Source organism: Pezoporus occidentalis, unplaced genomic scaffold (assembly GCF_034315485.1).
Source record: "Pezoporus occidentalis ecotype Australia unplaced genomic scaffold, CSIRO_AGI_Poc_V1 ctg315, whole genome shotgun sequence".
NCBI classification, from domain to species: domain Eukaryota; kingdom Metazoa; phylum Chordata; class Aves; order Psittaciformes; family Psittacidae; genus Pezoporus; species Pezoporus occidentalis.
The window spans coordinates 297,035-321,172 of record NW_026915105.1 but is presented as its reverse complement, the minus strand read 5'-3'; the positions used below and the strand labels follow the sequence as shown (position 1 = coordinate 321,172).

Below are 24,138 nucleotides of genomic sequence, written 5' to 3'. Positions count from 1 at the left end.
TAGTAATACACTTGTATCTGTAACTACTACATTTTCTGACAAAGGTTGAGGTTGTTCTAACAAATGTTGTTAGCTTAATACTAATTAAAGTGTAAACTCTGAGTGCGTTCCACAAAATTCACAGAAAAATTTTCTACCTCAGATACCTCAAATTCTGCCCTAGTAAACACTTGGTCAGGTTTAAGCTCCCTTAGAAAATTCATATTTTCTAACTGTTTGCAACACATTTTTCAAGGAATTTTCAACAGCAAGAAAGACTAAAATGAAATTAAATCATACCTCAGCAAAAAACAGAAACCAATATATTACTGCATCTAATATACTTATCTGATTGTTAAGATTCCAAATGTCATAAAGATTCCAGAAATCACTTTTACATGCACCCCTCAGGATTATAATCGAAGACAATACTTACCTTTTGCATTCATGTAATTTTGAAAAAGCAAACAAAAATACTCACTGAATACTCACTTTTGATCCTAATGGTGTTTTCCTTTATTTTTATTTATTTTTGTAAAGACTGTACCAATTCTGCTTAAAATAAAAGTAAATGCTCAGCAAGGATAGAGGATTTCCAAAGCAGATCTTTGTTTTAAAATCATTATGCAGAAAATGCAAGAAGTGGTTTTAAGCCCAGATTTCTGCTATTCATTGAATTTAGAAATAAAAACAGAAAAGAGCATTCCACTACCATGAAGACGTGAAGGCAATAAATTATAAAACACATTCCATTTATTGCTCAAAAGAAAAAGCCCTCACCAAAGACCCACAAAGAAAACTAGTGGACAAACTTATCTACTTTGTTTTGAACGGGCAGAAGCAATTAATTATCTATAAAAGCTCCATACATATGAGGTTGATAAGGACAGCAGTGACAGCAAAGATTCAGCTAACCGCAAAACCCCCTAATCTTTAGAGGCGTTTTCATGTATGATAATTTTATAAATTAATATATTCAAGATTTGTGATACTGATCCATAGAATATTGTCTTAATCAGTTAAATATTGTTCTATGTTTCAATTTTTGCCAAATTTATGCATAATTTGTTTTATTTTTATCTCTGTTCTATATATGAGGAAAAGCATTAAGTAATACACTGGTACAGTTCACAAAGTTTTATATTCCTGTTTCAGTGATTAAAGACCAACTAATGCAGGCCAAAGAAGTTACAGCTATATCCTTACCAATTTGCAATTACCTGCAAAAGTTTATAAAACATATTTGCTGAAACTAACATCGTCACTCTAGCTGAGATTTATTTTACTCATTTAAAAAGAAAGCTCTGTCACACACAGTAATTACCAGCATCTGAGCTGGGATTATTGCTTCTGCTATGCATCTGAACTTAAAATTTAACCCCTTTTATATGTGTAAATGTAGTCACCGGAGGGGAGAGTGCTGCAAGGCAGTCATTTAATGATTACAGTATTAAAACAAATTTATAAGTCCTAAATATGTTTAAAAAATAGTGACAGTTTCACTACACTCTTCAGTTCAAAAACTCTTCAGATGTTTATTATCTTCTCACAGAAGATGCTTGTCTATATTTTATGGTCAGCAGTTCACAGAAGAGTAAATAGGCTGGGTGTAGAAGAAAATAAAAAAGGTGTTTCTACTTACTGTTAGGTGATACTGCCTCCATATTTCTGGGCAAGCCTGGAAAATAAAAATATTGATCAGCTAGGAGCATGAAACAAGGTGCTTTACAGCCTGTTGGTTTTGGCATAACACAGTATCCACTGGTGTCGGTCACAGGAAAATAAGAAGCTTAACTGAAAGGGTCTGCATTTCAGCTTCAAAAACCTGGCTAGACAGTTTAATTGAATTTTACACTGGTTTAACACACTCCCTGCCATTGTCAGAAAGCCAGTAACAGTTTTCTCTCTGCCCTTCTTCCCTTAAGATTAGAAGTTTGGGAGAGTAGAGTGCTCTTAGCTGTAGTAAGTATAATACAGCAAAACAAACAGAAATTAATTTAAATTCTACATTTTCTGACATTTTAAATTTACATAATGTTTTGGAAATTAACTCTTAAAATACCTTCCTTTCATGCAGGAATATAAATATTTTAGTATTTTTGTACATATCTCTATCTTAATCAAAATATAATTGTTACATGCAATAATCCTCAGTAGCCTAATGTCAGATGAGTTGTAAACAAGAAGCATAACAGATTGCTTTAATGTTTCTATTTTTACAACGGCTTGCTTATTTTTTTTTAACTTGCCAGTCTCGCACACAAAATTTTAAGTGTAGCCCCTTGTAAAAAAATGCAGAGCAGATTTTTGAATCACAGCAATAACACAGTAGACCTGAGGAATACATAAGAGACAGGAAATAGGAAAATGTGGATCTTCTTCTTTAAACAAAATCAGAATGTATTAATGATCAATGAGACAGAGGTTACTTTCTCGACGGCTCTTAATATTTAATAAAACTTACAATATTTCTGCCTTTTGCTATGACCCCAAGCCATAAAAAGACACAGAAATAGTGGTACTTTGTCAGCCATTTCAGTGTTTAACTGAGTGTGCATTCCGTAACTTCAGTAGAAGTCTTCCACTTTTGTTTAAAAGATTTACCCTTCTATTAAAATATCTCCTTAATAATTTGAACAAGTAGCAATTTTGTTTGCCATTTTCAATTTTCAGTATTTTAAGAAGAAATATTAGTTATTCTGTGGCATCTACATAATATGCCTTAGCTCCAATTTCAAATACTGAAGCCTCATGACTACTTGCAAATGAGTACTATTAACATTTCTTTAGATTTCAAGTAAATTTTTCTCTCATGCCTAAATTCTTGCCTTCTTTTCTTCTGAGTATATTAATTAATAAAACCCCTCCTAACAACTGATACTAGCAACTGAGCCTCTCAAAAAATAATGCAAGTTTTTGACAGTCATCCTATGGCATATACAGTATGTTTTTCCCGGATGTGATGGAAATTATTTATATTCATTCTGTCAGTAACACAATTTTCTGGAGAAAAATCTATAATCCGTTCTGAGTAACGATTCGACATTTCTCCTCTTACTTAAATACTGCATGTAAACATTTGAGTTTTATATTAATGTTTCTATAAAGAAAGTGTGCGAAGTACACCAGATTTCTAACAGAGGAGCAGAGCACAACATTTGAGTTTGAACACACTTGAGCCGTCTCTGAGTGCAAACAAAAGGATTTTCCTCCTTCTCTAACTTACACAGGATTTGGAGGTGTGAAACATAAACACACTCTAGCGTATAAAAATATTGTATCAAAGACCTTGCCTTCTCTCTAAAACCTGTAAAAGGCTTCAGCCATGAGACCTTCTCTGGCCTAGCACAGGGGTAGCAGGCAGTTATTTCTACATTAGTTCTGGATAGTCTTCGATTACCACAGTGTCCCCAGACTAATATGGTTGAAAAATCGCAATCAGTGAGTTGTCACATACTGGCAAAATGCCACTCTGTGATATGACCTTTACTCACACAGTAGCTTAATAATAATAATAATAATAATAATAATAATAATAATAATAATAATAATAAAACAACTTTATTTTTGAATAATAGTTTGGTTGGAGGTTGTGGTTTTTTTTTTTTGCTCTGGGTTGTTTTTTTTTAACACAAAGGCATCATTTCTAGCAAAAATCTGTAACTCAGAGTAGGAAACTGCAGTTGGCACAGCTCTTACCAAAACACTGGAAGAGGCACAGTCCCTCAGCAGTGCTATTCAAAAGTAGGCTTTATCATCACCATCTTTAAGGATGTTCTAAGGCTGTGGGAGAACTTAAGGGAGGTAGGAAGAAGGTAGTAGGGGAAAATTGGCCAAGTATATTTCTTCATTCAGATGGTAATTTGGTGTAACACTTTTCATCATCACAATCATCACTTACAAACTTCAGAAGTTGCACAGAACAGTCGAAAAAGGATGCATGGCTAAACAACAGCATTTTAGAAAAGATGCTTTTAACTAGGAGTTTTATTACCTTGGATCAGCTCAGAGTTATTGTCTGTATCGTCTATCACAGAATGACAAAAAAGTATAATTAACAATTACTACTGAATACTGGCTTCTCAAATGAAGCAAAGAGTTTTGCTATGGAAGAGAGCATAACCAAATCCAACAACAACACAACCTGTGATTTTTCTTATTCATTTAAAAGTACTTAACCATGAATGGCCCCCATTTAAAGAAAAGCCCTTGCGGTATACAACTGTGATGGCAGTGTGATGAACTACATTAAAATAAAATTGCATTTATTTCCTGCCCCAGTAGTCTGACCTTACTAGCATTCAGACGTACCAGCACAAAGGGTGCCTACTTTCAAAAGCGATGTAGAACGCACAGCAGAGGTGCTTCCCTGCACCTTTCCCTACATCCACGTGCCTTTCACTGCACAAGTGCTGCTGGACAATTCATTTTCCCAAATCCATGCTGTTCATTGCTGCAGCCAGCATTTGGTTAATTTGGAAGGGTGATTATTCATGTACGAGTCTGATCTGGCTAAGGTTGCCACACCAGATGAATCATGTCTGGTTACTGTGCATTTTGACCCATACTGAATTTTATCAGGTGCTAATTATTGTTTTACCAGAACAAGGGCTTAATGCATCCGTTGTTTAATTCCCACTTCCCTATTCTCAAACGTGAACATCAAAGAAAATAAAACACTCAAACTCAAACAGCCCCTGACAGCAGCCCAGGACTCGAGTGCTCAATAGACAAGGCCCTTGCCACCAGTTCTCATATTTCCACAACAATGAGCAAACACAAAACCAGCACTAAGCGGCCTTTCCTCCTTTCCGCTCCCCTTGGCCGGTCGTCTGCCTTGCGCTGAGAGGGCCCTCGATGGCAGCCCTGCTGGGACTGCAGCGCAGGGGAGAGGATTAGCCTCGCTAACATGTGAGCATTTGCAAAAGGGAAGGAAAAACCCCACTACTGTATTTGGCGTATGAATAACCAAAATGCACGCGCTGACAGGAGACCGGGATGGGCCTGCTGCTCCCCGGGAGAAAATGTAGCTGTGATGAGTGACAGGGCTTTCAGGAAATATGTTCACAATCACAGACAGTGAAGGCCATGACCTAGATCGTTTAAGAGCTTGTCTTGTCAAATTATCAAAAGCTTCTTCGTCTCTGAATAAAGAGTGACATAAGTGAGTGTCAGAAAGCTGCAGGCTGACAAGCCAAGCATACAATAACAGCATGCACGTCACATACTTGCCGAACACTGCCACGGCTAGCGGCAAATCTTAATGAGAGCGCGGCTGGCCCAGGAGACTTGGGTCCCTGCTGGCACAGCTACTCATCTCGCAAAAATCCTTCAGCTCCAAGTCAGTTATGGTCTGACACGACGACTACAATTACTAAACACAACTTTTTAACAGAATCCTCTGGTGCTTTGTCAAAGCAGCGGCTGCTAGGAGCTGCCCCACTGCAAGCCACCACAATAAGACAAAAGATTTGCCAAAACACACACTTTTCATCACCTCTGCATGGGAACTGCCACGGAAAACACACAGTGCTTCTCTTCAAAACCTCTCCTGCACGAGCAGATGTCGAGACCTCTCCCCTGCCACCAGCGCAGACGGCCGCCGCTGCTGGTGCGGTTTGGGCTTGGCTGGTTAACTGCCAGGACCGACCAGGACCCTGGAAAAGTTTACTTATGCTTACCATTAGGTGGACATAGACTTGCCCCAGAGGTGTGAAAAATGGGGGATGCTGCTGGGGAATGGGAGAAGAAGGGCAAACCCTTCTCTTTCTGCCCAGGTGCCCAGGTGAGGGCCAAGCACCTCTGGTACCGCTGGTGGGAATGGGCCACATTGGCTACAAGGCTACCAGCCAGCCCTGTGGGCTTGTCCCTGCACCTCCAGTCATGTTCTGACCTGCAGAGCAAAGCCCAGCATGGGCTCTGAAATGACACAAGCAGAAGGAAACCTGGGAGAGAAGAGGCTAAGGGTGGTTTACATGGCCAGAAAAGGTGTCAGGACATATGGAGACAATGGCGGCTAAGGTACCTGGCTGTGTCCTGGGAAGGAGTGTTTGCTGCTTCCCAGGGTGTGGGTGTGTGCAGACATGCATGCTTCTTCACATGAATGGCATAGCATGGCTAACGGGAGACAGGGACCTGGGCACTGCTGGCACTGATGGCTGCCACATCCTGGACAAGCTCAGGCATCTTACCGAGCACTCACACAGTTTTTTGCCTCCTCCCTGCCAGCACCCTGTTTATGAAGTTCTAACCCTAACCCCCTTGCAGCTGGCAGATGAGACCGTAAACCACAGGCCACCTCACTGCCACCAAACCCACAAAACACAGGACGTTAACAGCATGGGGCTTTCAGCCTACACATACATAAGCATAAGTACATATATATGACACACACACACAAGTATTCATACACATGTATATGTGTACACAATGTCTCTCCTAGTACAGACAAAAGCTGCACTTGAAACTTCGGAACAGCTCTGCTACCTGCTCTGTGCTCTTATTCCTGAGGAAAACACATGAGGTTAAGCTACTTCAAACATGACTCCGTCTAAAACGACTTCATACATTTTCAGGGCTGTCTCAGGGAAAGAGACTGATTTAATGGATAACAACTGCACTACCCTGAAAATATTTTAAATAACTTTGAACCAGGTGAAGTACCTTGAGCTGCCTCATCTCTTCTGAACAAAATGCAACTATGGAGAGCCACTCTGAAACAGGCTGCACAGGAGCTTGTTCTGCATCCTTTGTGTCACAGTAAAAGTGAACGTTTTGGGAAAGACATAGTAGAACTTTTTTTTGAGCATCCAAAGTATTTGAAAACATCTCAGGGAAAAAAAAAAAAAAGGAGTATTTCAGCCTTTTTCCCAACATTGTATTAAGATCTGTCCTGTGAATCCTGCAGTGGCATTTTCAGAGTGTTTTGGAGAACTTTGGAGAATGCTGGTCTCATTTAGTCCAAGACTCAAGTAAAACCTGTGGTCTGCCACCAGCCCCTGTGGACAGCAGAAACATCCCAACAGGCAGACTGATACAGAACAGCAGCAGTAACTGAGCTTGTTGAAACACTTTCAGGTTTTTGATAAAATGCCCTTTTGGTAACTCCTAATGCTTTACAGAAGTTAGCAGAGGCACAGACATATAGAGCTGTTATCATGATCAGTTTACGTAGCCTGAAACCAATAATGACCATGCTGCATCAGATCATCCACCTGTGGTCTCCAACTGTGGCCATAAGCTGATGCCTCATAGAGCTTAAAACCAGGGTAAGCAGACACCGTTACACTTTCCCTAAAACTCTCCCACACCCAACTGTTGCACTGCAACTCACTGACTGCAAGTGCGCAAGCTCCATGGAGTTTCTATGTGCTGACTAACAATCCATGGATTTCTCTTTTATGAACTGCTTCTGTCTCCTCTAGAATCAGAGCAGACTTTCTGTATCTGCTGCATCTCACAGCTCTCTGCTACTGATTGACTGCATGAAAAGTCACCTTCTGTCTCTTCTGAACCTAGCTCCTATTGCCTTTGTCAGATTTCCCTAACTCTGGTACTGGAAGAACCAAAAAACAATTGATCCTTAACCACTGTCTCCCATTACAGATAATTTTGAAGCTTTTTACAGAACCTTCCTCTATTATCTCTCTTCTAGGCTGAAGAGTTGTAACTGTGCTGAAGAATGCAGAAGACTAAAGGAGAATGCAGGGACTAAAGTTGTTTTGAGATGTCCAGTGCTTTCCTGGTGACTCCTAACATTTTGCCAGCTTTTTTTTCACAGCTTGTGAATACTGAACTTATTTTTCTGGGGGGAGCATATCTTATAACTCCAAAATTTGAGCCCTGAATAGTAATGCTCAGAGCCTAGCATTCCATATGCAAAGATGGGATTGTTTTTCCCCAGGCATTTTTACTTTACATTTATTACCATTCAAGTTCATGCACCATTTTATTGTGCTCTCCCTCTATTTCTTCAGTCCTTGGGCAGTTCTTCACAGTTGGCTCACAGCACTGACACTCTAAATAATTCAGTCTTCTCAACAAATCTTGTCACTCTATTGTTCACCCTTTTCCATGCCACACTAGCATATCCTACCTTTATCCTCTTACTCCATGCCTGTTTAGTTTCCTTAAAAGCTTTTGGTCAGGAACTTTGTCAAAGCCCTTTTGGAAGTTGTAGACTATGTCAACTGGATCATGTTTACACACATGCTTGTCAACCTTCTCTTTTGAAGAACTCCAGAGATTTCCAAGAGGTGGGATTTCCTTTAAAAATGCAATCTTGGATCCTCCCACGTATATCATATTTATACATCCATTGCAACATGCTGCTGGAGTTTCTGCAAATTGGCTTGGTGTACATACCAGGCTGGTGGGCCTGACTGCCCAGATCTCTCTAGGACCCACTTTAAATTTGCCATTGTATTTGCCAGTCAGTTACCAGTTCAGCACAAAGCAAAAGGTTAACCACTGCCATCACTAATCCAGCTATTTCACCTTCCAGTTCCTCTACAGCATTTGGGTAATAGTTATCCAGTTCTGGCAATGAGTTACTATTCATAAGTTAGCAGTAACCCTAACATTCTCTTCAGAATGATTCTCAGATGATTCCCTCCACAAAGTAAGATTTCGGTGTGGGAATGTCTCTGGATTTCTTCCACTATGAACACTAGATGCCAAAAGTTTTCAGGTTGCTAGCAATAGCCTTATCTTGGCAGAGAATTCCTTCCATGTCTTGAGCCTTACAGACTTCTTGTTCTGATATAAAGAAAGATTTACAGTTGGTGTGGATTCTTCTGTGAAGTGCCCCTTAAACTGTTTTTCAGTCTCAGTTTTGCACTTTCACATTTAATCTGCCAGAGTTTGTGATCCCTTTTATTTTCTCTATTTGCATAGAGACACCAGGTTTTCAAAGGATACCTTCTGCCTTTCATACCCTCTCTGACTGTGCTGCGTAGCCTCATAACCATCCCTTTGCCCTCTGCAGTTCTACTGTGCCATCTTTCTTTCCAGTGATGGGACAGGTGAAACTGCTGCTCAGACACTCCACCATTCACTGCACAGGTAGCTTCATGCCTGTCATGCAGAAGTGCAAAAGAATTGCCTGGAAGTTTCAAAGAAAACCTTTCTGATTTAAGGTGGACCTAAACAAGCAGGATAAATACATGCCACGATGTTCCTGATAATCTACAGAAATTTAGGTAGGATTAAATTTTGGGACAACAGAGGACTCATAAATCTTTACAGGAAAGAAAAGTACTTTATGAGAACTAGCTTCATGAAGTGTGTAAAACAGAAAAGGTAGAAAGAAATGCAAAGAAAAGGGTTACAGTTCTGTTTAACTGCTAACTAGAAATGGGATGCAGAAATAAACTGTTCATGTTCTTTAAGGCAATGGTACTGTGCACACACTAGCTATAAATGAGTACAGTTAGAAGAGGAACACCAAATTTAAATTTCTAACCTTCCAATACCAAAAGAAATAGTAAGCTTCCAAATGTGGTAGGCATTATTTGCATATCCCACAAACCCTTTTCTATGGTGAGCCTGTAATAAGCTCTCAGATTTCCCTGCCTAACTCCTATGTTTGGTGTTGAACCAGCACATCTTCAGCAGAGGCAGGATAGATGTATGAGCAGTCCATTGCACAGCCCCTCTCCCCCTGCCTAGAAACAGCACTTGGAAAATACATGGAGGGAAGTCTCTCATGTCTGACTGCTAAGCTACAGAGTCAAACTTCGCTCTGAAACTCAATTATTCCACAGTTTTGTGATACAGGGGTTGAATATACTGACAGAAGTTACAGACCATAAGCTTCACCAGGCAGAAGAGTTACTCAGATAAACTTCTGTATTCAGTGAAAGTGAGGAAAAAGCCATTTCAGGATCTCTCTCAATCTTTGACCAAAAGAAGAAATAAAGGTACGGAGGAGACATTTAGAAAGAGATTTAAAAATGTCTGAATTAAAATAAAAATAAAAATCCAATGTTTAGAGGAATCAAAGATGTATTTGAAAGACAAACATTTAAGTCATATCTTTAAATAGAAAGTAAAATAGGAGTGTATGCTGATGTTACCATGGCATAATTTGAGAAAAAAAATAAAAAGCATAGAAGGTTAATTGCTATCTACAGGACTGAATTTCTGAGACATGTAAACCCATAATAATATCATACAAGATTAAAAAAAAGAAGATAAAAATGTGTTTAATTGCACTTCAGCTTTCACTTCTGTACTATTTTAAAGACCGTATCAAACTCAAAGGCCTTCAAACTACTTCCGTCTTTCCTCCAGCCCTTACAACATTAACAGCTACTGTTGGAAAGCCACATGGAAATTAAAGAAAGCAGACAGCAAGTCTTCCACCTGTATTTATGAAATTTGAGGACAAATCTTCATGTTACAGTCATACCTGAACCTCCTGCTAAATTGAACTGTAAAGTCATTACCTTCATCTAGTTTGTATTTCTCAAATTCAGTTCAACAGTATCTACATATCTGTATGAGAAGTACACACTTTTAATGACTATCTGAGAAGGGCTTTGTACGTACACCCACACAAGCACATGAATACCAGACCTTTCCAAGTGTAGCCTCCTAGTATCACTTAATCTTACAAGGAAATAAAATCATGGCAATATACTTCTGCCTGGTTATAATCCCATAAATCTTCAATGTTAAATATAGTTACTAATACTGAAAATTTTGCTTGTTTTGCTACTACATTTTATTCTTCTACCAAACCTGCGATTAGTATAGCATTCAACACTTTCATAAGAATATTAAAGAATGCATTAGCATATAAGTCTCCTTCAGAGGTGGAACACTCTTGCCAAAATAGTTCATTCTGCACTGAAACTTGACATGAAATCATGCGTCCAGTTGTGTCTAGCTGTGAGGTACACTATACTTAAAAAACAACAAAAAAGTTGCTTGCTTACAAATTCTTAAAGTTGTGACAAAAAAAAAGTCTGTTTATATACATACATATATATATATGTATGTATTTGAAATACTGATAGAAGCTTTTACTTAGGCTACATGATGTCCATAATAATTTTAAATGCTCCTGTTCAAAATTTTTAGATTTCTTACAGAGCATGCAGTGGTGTTGCATGGCATTACATTCCTCCCATTCAGGATTACAGATTGGCAATTAGTACAGAACTGACCTAACCTACTGTGCAGTAGCATAAAATCACAGAGCTTCTTGGATTGAAGGGGACCTTAAAGCTCATTACGTCCTAACCTCCTGCCACAGGCAGGAACATCTTCCACTAGACCAGCTTGCTCCAAGTCTGCTCCAACCTGGCCTTGAACACTCCCAGGGATGGGACAGCCACAGCTTATTTGGGCAACCTGTGCCAGTGCCTCACCACCTTCATCATAAAACATTTCTTCTTTATATTTAATCTAAATCTACCTTCTTTTAGTTTAAAACTGTTACGCCATGTCCTGCTTCTACCAGCCCTGCTATAAAGCCTCTCTCTGTCTTTCGTGTATCTATTAACTTTCACTAGCAGTAATAACAGCTTTGGACTGATCACCAAGAACAAACCAGTTTCTACTTGTTTCAAAACGCAACAGAACTGAAGAAAAATTTTACTAAAGGAGATAACGCCCTGAAGAGAGTGTTCCCATAATGGTACTGTTAAACAACCAAAGTTTTGAGAAGAAAAAGTCTCAGTCAAATGAAGTCCCACTACCTTACCTCCCACCTAGTCTTCAGTGCAGAGAATATACTGTATCTGGATGACCTTTAACGTACTTCAGTATCCTTACAGTTCTTGAACATTTTTAATATTTCCATACCTAATTTTGTGCCAGAGTTATTAATTTATATAAGACAACTTCAAATGCTCAGTTAAATCAAAACTCAGAAGCAAAATCAATGTGCTTTATGGGGCCTCCATCTCCCTGTGAAATAAACGGAAAATCTTCTCCCATTGTGCTGCTCAACCTGAAACATGCAGCCAAGCATTTGGTGGGAAATACACTGAATATCCAATCTTCAGGTGAGACAAAAGGAGTGCTTCCATATTCCCACTTGTCAGAACCATCTGTATAGGTGCAAGCTTGCTAACACCTCTGAACTGCTGTTTTGTTATACACAGTACAGAAATTATTATTTGCACTAGGTACTTTTTTATCTCCAGTGTTCATGACATAGAGGCAGCATAACATAATATGAATGAGGAATTAGAGTGATGGCCAACAGGACAAGAGTGTCCACCCAAGCTGTCTGAGCTGGTTTAGGTAGAAAAAGTTGGGGTTTGAAGGATGGTAGTGAAGGCGGAAAATAGCAGTGTGGCTCCCATGGGATAAAGACAAACCATCTGCAGGTTCCAAACTTTAAATGTTTCTATCTACATCTTTCTCTTAAGAATAGACTAAACAATTTTGCAACTGCTCCACTACTTTACAGATTCTCTTACACACTAGATATGTGACAGGCCTGTCCACACAGATACAGAAATAGACAATGTCATTATCATCCTTCTTCTTGCATGTTCATAAATAATAGAGGGCTTACTGAAAAGCAGGCATAGACTAAGCTAAGACACGTGAATATGGCTGTAGGTATGCTTTCTTTATAAGTGAACATCAAATAACATTTGCATAACGTCTTGCGTAAGAAATAAAGTGTACCATTTCCATTTTGTTCATAAAGTATGTTTGCAATGTAAAACACATCATTGTTATAGATGCTTCCCAAACCCATTCAGACATCAGTTTAAACTTACAAAAATATTTTCATTGATGAATATGTGATCACAGTGGAAAAAAAACACAGACATGAAACTGCTGGAGATTCAGAATTACTCTCTACCTTTTGCCAGCATGCTTGCAGCATTACACATCTCTTACTTCCAACCTCCCTACACCTTCCATTCAACAGAAATGAGGATATTTTTGTCCACCCTAACTAAACTGGAAAAAAACTAAACAAAAGACTGGATGTTTACAATGCTTCAGTATCTTTTCTTTGAAACATTCTTCAAGAAAACTGTGATATGGTTAGGTGATGGCTAACTACAGTATTTTCCTAGGCACTATGTAAAATCAAAGAAAGTATGAAAAGGATGTGGTTTTAAATTCAATTTTTGACAGAAACAAAACTAAGATCAACTGAGCTCTTTGCCACAGATTATACTCACATCAGCATAATGCCCCTTCATATCACAGCGACTGCAGTGTTTATTCCAATAGGGTCTCTCAATACATTCCTTGAAATAGTGGCCAGGCAAAGAGCAGTTTAAGCAAAAACGTGATGGGCAACTGTTTTGTAGATGACCTCTTTCTGCACACAGGCAACAAGCAGGAACTTTCTGTGCAGAAACAAAAAGAGAAACATGTTACATGAGAATGTTTCAAAAGACTAATGAAAAGAAAAAAGAAAGGGGGGAAATAAAGAAGAAACCAGGCCAAATAAATGTCTAGTACTTGCAGAGGTGTTATGTTTCATCAAGAAACTGAAATGAAGGAAGTCTCTGAATCTAAGGGTCTAACCCTCTAAGAGTAAAACTCAAAGTCATAACTCCGTAGACTCCCTGTGCTTTCTTGACTTGGACCTTGCCTCAGCACTTGCTAAATGTCCAGTGCTCTTGTTACTTGCTCATTGAATATAGAAAAAATTATCATTGAACCAGAAACTGTATTTCACTCAGAGCAGGAGCGTTAGGCACTTTGAATGAACACTTACTTTTTTCATTAAATTTCTTAAAAGCTGAAAACCAGAACTGTATAATATGAACATGATCAAAAGAAGCGGGACCAGCAGGTCAAAGGAAGTGATCCTGCCCCTCTATTCTGCTCTTGTGAGACCTCACCTGGAGTATTGTGTACAATTCTGGTGTCCTCAACATAAAAAGAACATGGAACTGTTGGAACAAGTCCAGAGGAGGACCATGAGGATGATCAGGGGACTGGAGCACCTCCCGTATGAAGACAGGCTGAGGAAGTTGGGTCTGTTCAGCCTGGAGAAGAGAAGGCTGCATGGAGACCTCATAGCAGCCTTCCAGTATCTAAAGGGGGCCTATAGGGATGCTGGGGAGGGACTCTTCATTAGGGACTGTGGTGACAGGACAAGGGGTAACGGGTTAAAACTTAAACAGGGGAAGTTTAGATTGGATATAAGGAAGAAGTTCTTTACTGTAAGGGTGGTGAGGCACTGGAATGGGTTGCCCAGGGAGGCTGTGAATTCTCCATCCCTGGGGGTGTTCAAGGCCAGGTTGGACAAAGCCTTGGGTGGCTTTGGTGTCCCTGCCCATGGTGAGATGTCCCTGCCCATGGCAGGGGGGCTGGAACTTGATGATCTTAAGGTCCTTTCCAACCCTAACTATTCTATGATTCTATAATATGCAGTTTGTAACACAAGCACTGGACTGGTTTGTAAACATGGTCTGTGCCGTAGGTCAGTGCGCTGTGGGTAGGCTGGGGTGGGCAAGAGGCTGGTGGAGACCAAGCTGGATGGCTGATCCCAACCACCCAAAGGGACGTCTGTACAATAGAGCAACAGAACTTAGGGGAGGGAGGTTCTCCAGAGTAGCTGTTGCTCAGGGACTTGGCTGGGCATCAGCCTGCTGCTGTTGCTGTGTTTTTTAACTTCACTTACTACACTGTCTTAATCTTGACCCGTGAGTTTTTCTTGCTTCTGCCCTTCCAATTCTTTCCACCAGTCCACACGGTATGTGTAAGTGAGCAGCTGGGTGGGAGCCTAGCTGTCAGCCGTGGTCAGCCCACCATAACCACTTGGCTATGTGCCTTGTGACTCACACAAATAAGCACGTGGGATGAATAATAGAAAATGGTGGAAACTACTCTGAGGCCAGACCTATATTTCTTTAAAGCCATTTTTTTGCAGTGAGTGAGTGTATCTTCACTCCAAAGGCTTACACTTCAGCTGGGTAGGATGTAATCACTCAAAGTCTTCGTGTGGGTAACAGCCTCAGGGAAACAGTCTCAGGCTTTTACAGACTTTGTTGTGGGGACTGGTAAATCCAGTCTCTCATACAAGTGCCCCCACTTCTTCATAGGATAGGGACTGATTTTAAAACCTGTAGCCCCTGGACAAATTTTCTGAGTATTTGGCATCTATCTGAGCCGCTCAAAGTTATTTCCAATTTCACCTTGTCTGTCATTTTTAACATTATTCATCTCATGGTTCATCACTGAGGTACCTGCTTTCATTCATTTACTAAGGGTGATTTTTTGATTCCTTATGTTCTCCTTGTTGAAAATACATCTGAAAAACATTTTACATCTTAAAACTGGTTTCACCAGATTAAAAAAAAAAAAAGTTTCTGTATTATACTTGACTCTCTTTTTGCTCCATTTATACTTACAGATTTTTTTCTTTTATAAAGGCAATAACATCCACAAAACAGGCTGCTAATTTTATATAGTAAACTGATCATGTGCAAGCTATCCTTCAACTTGGAGCAAACTTCCAATGAAATAATAAAACACTGAAGCAATGCTTCTAATGGCAAGCACAAAAGCGTACTGAAAAGAACAGCTGAATCTACAAGTAATTTAAGTGTTGCATTTACCTTTGGAGTAGGGCAGTTCTTGGACAAATGGCCTGGTCTGCTGCAATTTCTGCAGGTAACATTTTTAGCAGCTGTGTAGTACCGCACAGTGGTATGCCTCACACTCCCATAGTTAGAAATCTGTGCCTGCTGAGACAATAAGAGAGAAATGTATTTATTGTTTGAGATTCTCTAGCTTAGTGTTTGTTAGAACTGGAAATTTGTAAAGGTCACTGCTGGTAGTCTTCAGTTAGAAATACAACTTCTTACAATTTACACATACAGGTTTGAACTGGATAATTCTGTCATAGAGAAAACCTTCACTGTCTTGAAGAAAAGTATTATCTTGTTCAAACTTCCACTTTGGGACATTCTTTTTTGCTCTTTAAAATTGCAGTTAGGAAGTTCTGCTTTCCCTTGATTAGTCAAGACACTTTTACTCACTATGCTGTTTCCTGATAAACTGGAGTTTTTCGCAGAATGCAAATATAACTGACATTAATTGCAAATGCAAGTTATACGTTCCCTTGCACACATAAAGGGAAACTTCTTGGACAAAGTACAATGCTATACAAGTCTAGACCAAATCTGCAATTTTCAATTGTAAAGAAAGATTTAAAAAGGAAAAAGAAGAAAAAAAGAGAAGCTGGAAACAACTCTCTCTCTCCCAGTGACCTCACACACACTTTCTGTGTTGGCAGACAGAACTGAAAATTATCTTCAACCTTTACTGCTTACCAAACATCACAGATTTTAAAAACTGAATTAAAATTCTGGCCAAGTGAACAGGAGAGGTACAAAAATACCATTTCTCCTAAGAGAAATAATTTGTTAATGTCACCTCATTATGTAGTTTTACTGAGCCTTGGAAAGAGAAAAAAAGGAGTTGGACCTTACAGCTAAAGCTTACTCGTTGTGGATGCTGTGACACCTTGCACAAGTACTCCAGGTTACAGCCTAACTGTACCAATGACTGAGGCGAGCCTCTGGCAGTGCAGGGAGACTGGCCAAATACAGACAGCCCATCCTGCTGCCTATAGGAATGGGAAAGCTGCCACAAAAGAACTACAAGTATTTGAAGAAACTAGGAAGGAATAGCCTGCTTCCTCTTCACAGAGTCTGTGGAGCTGCTCTGATTTCCACATCCTCTTCCCTCTCTGCTCGTGTGCCTTCCCCAATACACGAAATTCTACGTACTGTACAAGAGCCTGCCTTTGGGAGGACACTGCTCAGGATTCCACACAGAAGCTACAAACGGATTTTTCAATCCCGTTTATCTTGCTCTGCTTATTAATAAACATAAAAATAAACAATTATGGAACAACTTGGTTGTCTGTGTTACCTCTAAGTCTTTATTACAGATGGACCAGTCCACATCATCTTCTCCTGAAAAACAGAAATAAAATGAATTATATTTCATTTATATGAAGATTTTTCTATAATATATTCAACATTATGTTTACTGAACTTACTGAAACTGACAATACCAATGTCATGTATGTACCAAAGTGGAGAAATTAATTCAATCTTCAGCTAAGGAAAGCTATCAACCTGCTTGATAACAAATCTGATTAATCTTAAAATTGGCACATTTCCAGCTATTGGGTGGACTGTTATTTGACACGACCCTCTTGTCCTGCCTCTCAGGGCAGAAATTCAGACAAGGATTTAATTTCTTCCGAGGCACAGACTCCAAAGCTTCCGATTGAGTTATCTTTGCCTGCACTCCTGAAGATGCCCAGCTCAGATCCAGAGGTTACCAGAGTTGTAGCACATGGAACAGTAAGTTAACACGCAGCATAAAATAAATTCTCTTCCTGTGAATTCACAAAATCTGTGTCTTCAGCACTGCTTTCTGACCACTGCATGCCAAAATGACTATGCACAACCACAGCAACTAAGACTGTAAGCTAAGTAACTCTATTTCAGAACAGAATTTGGTAATATGCAATAAATCAGGATGACACACTAAATTATCAGCTGTCACACAACAACCTTCTCACAAATGGCCTTTGGACTGGCAGAAGAAATAAAAAATCAGGAAATAAAAGGCAGTAGTGACTACTGCCTTCAGAAAGGAGATAAAAGGCAGTAGTGACTATGGATGTAGTCACAGCTGTTTAAAAATTCTGCATGTCAACACTGTTTACTTCTCTCATGTGCAAAGACAGCTGAACCACTACACCATCTTTTCCATTGTTGAGGGAGGATTCTTGTCAACAGAGGTGTTCACTTTACCTGTACTTTTATAGTAACCATTAAAAATTGTGCACATATTAATGCCATGTGTTTGCAGACTTTTTAAATGAAAATCGTTCCATCTTAAATCTGAAGCATCTACATGTTACTGACACAAATCGCATCGACAAGATTTACAAACAGTAAAAAAAGACAAAAATTTATTTGCTTTTGATTGTACTATTCATTTCCAACAAAAGACAGATGACAAGAAATGTAAATTATATCATCTGCAACATCATGTCTAACCCTTCATTTAATGGAAATGTCAATAATTTCAGCTGAAGTGTGTAATGCAGCATCTGGATACAAGGTATGTCAAGGTATATAGAAGGTATATACAACGTATATACAACGGGTGCTTTACAGCATGCTACCTTTTTGCTGTTCTTCATACGAAAGTCAGGGCTAATACTATCTGCTCTAATCTGAACAGCACTCTGAAATATTTTTAGTTTCAACACTAATGCCAACAAAGCCAATGACCATCACAGAGGCATTAATAATAAATTAACTGGCCTATTTGTAAAGCAATTTGAATGCTGGGTCATACCTACACTGTAATATGCATGCTAGCTCCCACAGCAAGAGCTCCAACACAAGTACCCAACATATCCTTCACCCAAGCATCGTCACTCAGGGCAGAAACCACCACCAGAGCAAGAGGTTGTACCCTGCCCCCAGCGCTGGAGAATGCTTCTCCCAAGCTCAGGGTACTCACAGAGAGGGTGGCAGGGAAGGCACCGAGCCAGCTCTCTGCAGTGGATGCATGTTGTGGGTATGACAGAGGGAAAATGATGCCTTTTGGTGTTTAGTCATTAAAAGTAAAGAAATATGATGACATATTTGAGTGCGTTATTTATTACTCAGAAGCCTGTTCAGGAAATTAATTCATAAAGAAAAATATATTTGTAATTCAAAACTCTGCCCTGGCAATCAATACTGTGAGTGGTGTATTTCACAGAGATGCACAGGCAAGATTGTTAACAGGTTACAGATCAAAATTACCAGTGAATTAACTCCTGTTAATCATTAGGCATGTCCTTCCTTAGGACAAACCAACTAAGTTTCTCTTCTTCACAGTCAAAAAATCCCCTGCTTCATAAGGGAAAAGCAAGATACTCCTAATGCCAGAAACTAAAACTTGCTCAAATCAGAAAATTAATGAGATCTTTAATGATGAAATATTACGACAAGATCTTTGCTAAATCTGTTTGGTGATCTGAAAGTTAAGCCTAATTCACAATAGATTGGATGAAGCTTTGTTTTTACTCACAATAAATTTCTCACACTGAAATATGTAGAAAGAGTTATGCTACTGCAACCAACCTGAAATCTTGCTTTGGGACAAGAAAATTCTGCAACTTTTCTCATTGATCACAGCATTTTGCCTGCTACTAAATCATTAAATATATCACGAAACTTTGCTCAAGTTGACAAACGCCTCCCCTCCTCCCCGAAGTAGTTTGTGTATTTTGATAAATTAACTTGTCCAAGAGGCACTTCCACTCCCTGGGTGGCTGCGGGTCCTGTCTGAGACGACTCTGGCCACTCCACCAGCCTTGTCTGCCACCCTTCACTTGTCCTCTAGCCGCAACACACACCAGCATGCTGAAGACTCCTCTGTACCATGCTCTCCGTGGTCCATAGCACCCATCACCTCTGTTTTCACCCCTTAATGCTCAGAGCCATGCAGGCGACAGGCCTGCGACCACAGGTCCGGAGAAGCTCTTCCCGGAGGACATGGTGGTGGCTCATCCCACAGCCCTGGGGGTGGATGTGCAGCCGTCACCTCTCACCACCTCAGGTACCCAAGGATGATGCTCTCTCACCCCACAGCCCCAGCCAGCAGCCTCAGACCCCCTCCCAAGACTGAGAGGGTGATTTAGGCCAAAGCACAAGCATTAACCACGCATGCTAATTACTGATAGTTTCTGTATTCAGAAAAGGCTGGTACAATGAAATCTGCCACCTGATGTTTACCAAGGCCAAGCCAGCCCAATGTTAAAGCACTTCACCCTTTTTTCAGATGGACACATACACAGAGGGTAGATTTCTGCTATGAGTACTTTATTTTTACTCTTAAGAGAGGAGCAGTTTAAAAACTATTCAGATAATCTCAAGGCGTTCCCCTTTTTCCTATGAAGTTACACACACAAAATTTACATTACTTAAAGGGTCCTGTGAGTTTACAGTATATTAATACAATCTTCCAGAATATCTCCTTTTATTCTTCCTCATCTCCATTTGTTAAAAGCTATATCCTTTTTAATATTGATTTCTACATATCAATGAAAAATACTATTTTGTCATATAAACTTCTTATATTTATACTTTGCAAAAATTGATTTGTGAAACTGCAGAGCATGGAAAGAAGAGGATGAAAAATATATAACATTTAGATGAAAATGGAAGCTCTGTGCATGGTTCTTCCTGTACAAAGTATCATACTTTACCTGTCCTGTGCCCCTGTACAGTGGGATAAATGGTAAGCAACAGCTTGGCTTTTATTTGAAGAAAAAATTTGAAAGATCATTGAGATTCACATGTATCCCTCCACCAGCATGAAAATGTAAATTTCCAAGCCGTGCTCATGGTGAAGCCAGATTTAGGACCAGTGTTCAATGTGCATTCAAGCCTTCTCTTTTTCATTCCAGAAAGGGAGAGGAGGGGAGGAGGGAGGACAAGGACCAGCAGTCAAAACCTAAAATTGCCCAGAGGAACAATCTGTTTCCACAGAACAAAAAACTGACTTAGAATAAACAATAAACTGTGCAGAAGATTTCCTTATCTGCTGTACCACCAGTGATCCCAGCTGCTGAGCCAGCTACCCCGGCTTGGCAGGGCACAGTTAGGCACTGTCCTTTTGATACCACCAAAACTCACTTTTATCTCACTCATCAGAGCTAGGAGAAAATATATCCCTGTTCTCCAAGCAAGTGCAGCCCCCCCCCTCCCGCAAAGGTTTGCTTTATTGCCTCAATTAACTAAAGCTGTAGAGCATGGACATTCAACTTTGAAAATAAACATTCATTTTCTAAAAGGGGAAGGGAAGTGGTCTTCCTCCTTCCTTCTAATTGAAAAATATGTCCAGTATGTATTTTATTTACTTTATGATCAACTTAGTAAAAGATGCTGCTTCAAGCTGTGACAGTACAATCTGTGGCCTGAAGGGCAAATATGTTTCAAAGCTGGGCTTTAAAAATTGGATTTTGACTGCTAATTAATATAGCACATTAAGAATAGAGAAACCTAATTACATTCTACTGCAAGACCTCTGTGGCAAGGACTGTTTCAGATGTATCTTTTAACAATATTTAGCATGTCAGGACACAGCTTCTACTGCTACTGGAGTAAGGAATAACATTTTAAAATGGTAAGCCTTAAACCCCTAAAAACCATCTAGATCTGTAAGAACTTACATTGTGACATTTTATGAATATCTGTAAAATCCTGTTTATGTTTCAGCCAAACTAATTCAAGTCTTATTATAGTGTAATTTGCTGTAATGAGCTTCACCTTTTTTTTGTTTTCAAGTAGCTCTTCTTCCAAAAAATGGAAGTATGAAGTTCCAGCTCCATCCCAACATGGGTAATTCCCTGCAGGGGTACCAGGGCTAGGAGACACACAGCAGCCACAGCTCATGAAGCCCTTTCTGCACCACCCAGTAACTTATATTAACTCCAGTGGCGAAGGAATGGTATTTTTCTTAGACACTTCTAGGGATTTCTCACTTTGACGAGAAAAAAGTTATTTACTTAAAAAAAAAAAAAAATGACACCTGCTGTTACAATGGATTACATGTCAATATCTCTTTAATGCAACTTTAAGAGATCCATAAACTCCCACAGAGAAACCAGTCAATGTAATCATTGACAGAGGTTGAATTTGAGAAATTTTCTCATAGCAATGAAAGATTCTCCTGCTTTTCCCCTTGATATCATATATATATGTGCAGTAATATGCACATTTTTTGTCAGTGGGCAAATACCTGCAATACTTTTACCTGATCCAGCATGATGTTTCTGAAAACCATCACAAAATAGGAAGGATGACAGTGAAGAAACAAGAAAGTTCAACCCATTTTTAAATGAATTTAAATGTGAGAAGTTGATCGAAGCAAAGGCAGCATTGGTCAAGAGCGTAACAGTGATTAAAAAGAAAAAAACATACAACTCTGCAGTCCTGCATAAGTGGAAACAAACCCAAAACCCAAACAAAACCAAACCAAGACCTACTGAAATAACTTTAAGCAAACTTAGGTAGCCATTATCCACGGGAGAAGGCTTAACCGTCACTGCAAGAGTCTAATCCCCTGGCAGCATGTTCTGCGGGGTCCTGCTCCAGGGCTGGAGCTGCAGTTCTCAAGAAGACTCAGAGGTCATTAAGTTAAATACATGTGAATTAAGAGCCCTTAACCATGCAGAAATGCATGCTTTTGATATTTATGCAGGCAGTAAGAAATACAAAAATCGTCCAGGTGTAAGGACATCCTGCATCTTCTTATGGAGTGTCAGGCATCTAGTATTTGCACTTCAGCCCTATACCTCTTTTCTTATAGCTGAAATGTCAGACAACTTCTCTAATGTTAAATCCTGCACCTACTTCCAAGTGCATGCCCTTCTGCACCTACCCCAATTCCGTATATTCTTACGGCCATCTAGAAGTAAGATGTTTCACACACTAAGTGGGAATAAAAATGTGCTGTGAAAAAAGCCAACAATAACATAATTCTGTAAATCCCATTTTTTAGAAATACGTACACTACTAAATTGCTAAAATGCACACATTTTAAAACACAAATATGTGGTTTTTTTCCTGTAAGTATGCATAATTTTCTGGGTTTTGTCTCACTCTATAAACACTGCTTCCTTTAAATCTTGACCACTGCTAGTAATGTTAATTCACAAAACTCAGTGGCTCATGATTTTCAAAGCTTAGCGCAACATTTGCAGAACAAAGTACGTTTTTCTCTCTTTTTGCTGGGTACAAGTATGGGGACCACAGGAACAGTTAAATTCATGGCATGGTTGGTCTACCACACAGTCGGGGGAATTCTTTAAATAGAGCCTGTCACTCTCTTTGCCCATCAATGGGATTTCCTTCTCAAACTGCTGATTCGTTCAGGTACACAACAGAGGAAATTTCAGTTAACCTTTGTTTCACCCCGGGGAAAAATCTGTCTGAAAAGTACAAAATGAATAGATTAAAAAAAAAAAAAAAAAAAGAAAGAAAGAAAAGCTGCAGGGCTATTCTTCCTAGTTTTCACAGCAGTCAAAGTTAAACAGAGAAAAGGAGGCAAACATGACCATTTTATTCCCACCAGAGAATAAGGGATAATATATGATTTAGAAATTCCATTGTCTATACTGTGATTCCTAATTTAGAGAAGGAAAAACAGAACACAAATCTATTGCTCTCTTTGGGTGCAACAAGAATTCACTTTCTGAATAGTTCTAACACTATTTCCTATATGACTGAAAAAGGAATATAGGTCACCTTGAGGATAAAGCCTTTTTAGCTATTTGATTAAGTTGTCTTAAATACCTTTTAGATTCAACAATCCTTGTTAAAACAAAAATAATAAATGCTAACTCAGATTATATGTGAAAAAATGCATACAAAACCAGAATCACAAGTAGTGCCGTAAAATAAAGGGAAGTTTCAGGATAAACTACTGACATAAATGGCCTTATGCTGTTCTAAGTTATTCATAAAAAAACCTGCTTTGAGATACAATTATAATTTCAAAATAGGAATAATAATTTTCATTTTCTAGCATCATTCACCTGACAACATGTCTTCAGTATTCACTCTGGTACTGAACGGACTTTTACTGTAATCCTCCCTCTCCAGCCAGCCTTCGCAGGATGCCTGCCAGTAAAGTCTGGGCAGTACAGCCATAGTCCTGGAATGGAGGACTGAGGGCAATAGTGGGTTTAGTCCCAGTAGAAGCAATACACTGCAATTCCTTATGGGACTAATGGGATGGCAAGAATTGACCCTCTACTAGCAACTTCAACATCACTGAGACTTTCTATTTAAGTTACCATTATTGTGCAGCCGGTTTTGCCAGGGGCAATACAACACTTCATCGAAGGTCATAAGTGAAGCCAAAGGCTTTGGCAGCTGTATAAGCACACAGAATCTTCACCTCTCAATCAGCTCTTGAGAAGTGGTATCTATTACAGTTATCAGTGTTAACTATTGGAGTTGAGAAGCCTAACCAGTGCCTACACAATGTTTTGATGATTTGTACAGATTCCTTTACCCAGTCAGCTAAAATGGCACTCAGTTAACAGCTGAGACTTGGGCCTGAACAGTACTGTTGCTTCACTCCTCAAGTTATCATTTCATAGCATACCTACAGTTTTATCTTGGGAATGTATTT

General features: G+C 39.3%; 1 protein-coding gene across 3 annotated transcripts in view; it reads right to left on the bottom strand.

Annotated features, from left to right (window-relative positions):
* Positions 1-24,138, bottom strand: part of ZCCHC7 (zinc finger CCHC-type containing 7) — a 120,186-nt gene that overhangs the window by 23,513 nt on the left and 72,535 nt on the right. For all 3 annotated transcript variants that reach the window (XM_062628392.1, XM_062628390.1, XM_062628391.1), the window contains 4 exons: positions 16,852-16,895; positions 15,531-15,656; positions 13,137-13,307; positions 1,622-1,657 (listed from right to left, as the gene is read on the bottom strand). In XM_062628392.1, coding sequence (XP_062484376.1) covers positions 1,622-1,657; positions 13,137-13,307; positions 15,531-15,656; positions 16,852-16,895 — 377 coding nt within the window. The remainder of the gene's footprint in view (positions 1-1,621; positions 1,658-13,136; positions 13,308-15,530; positions 15,657-16,851; positions 16,896-24,138) is intronic.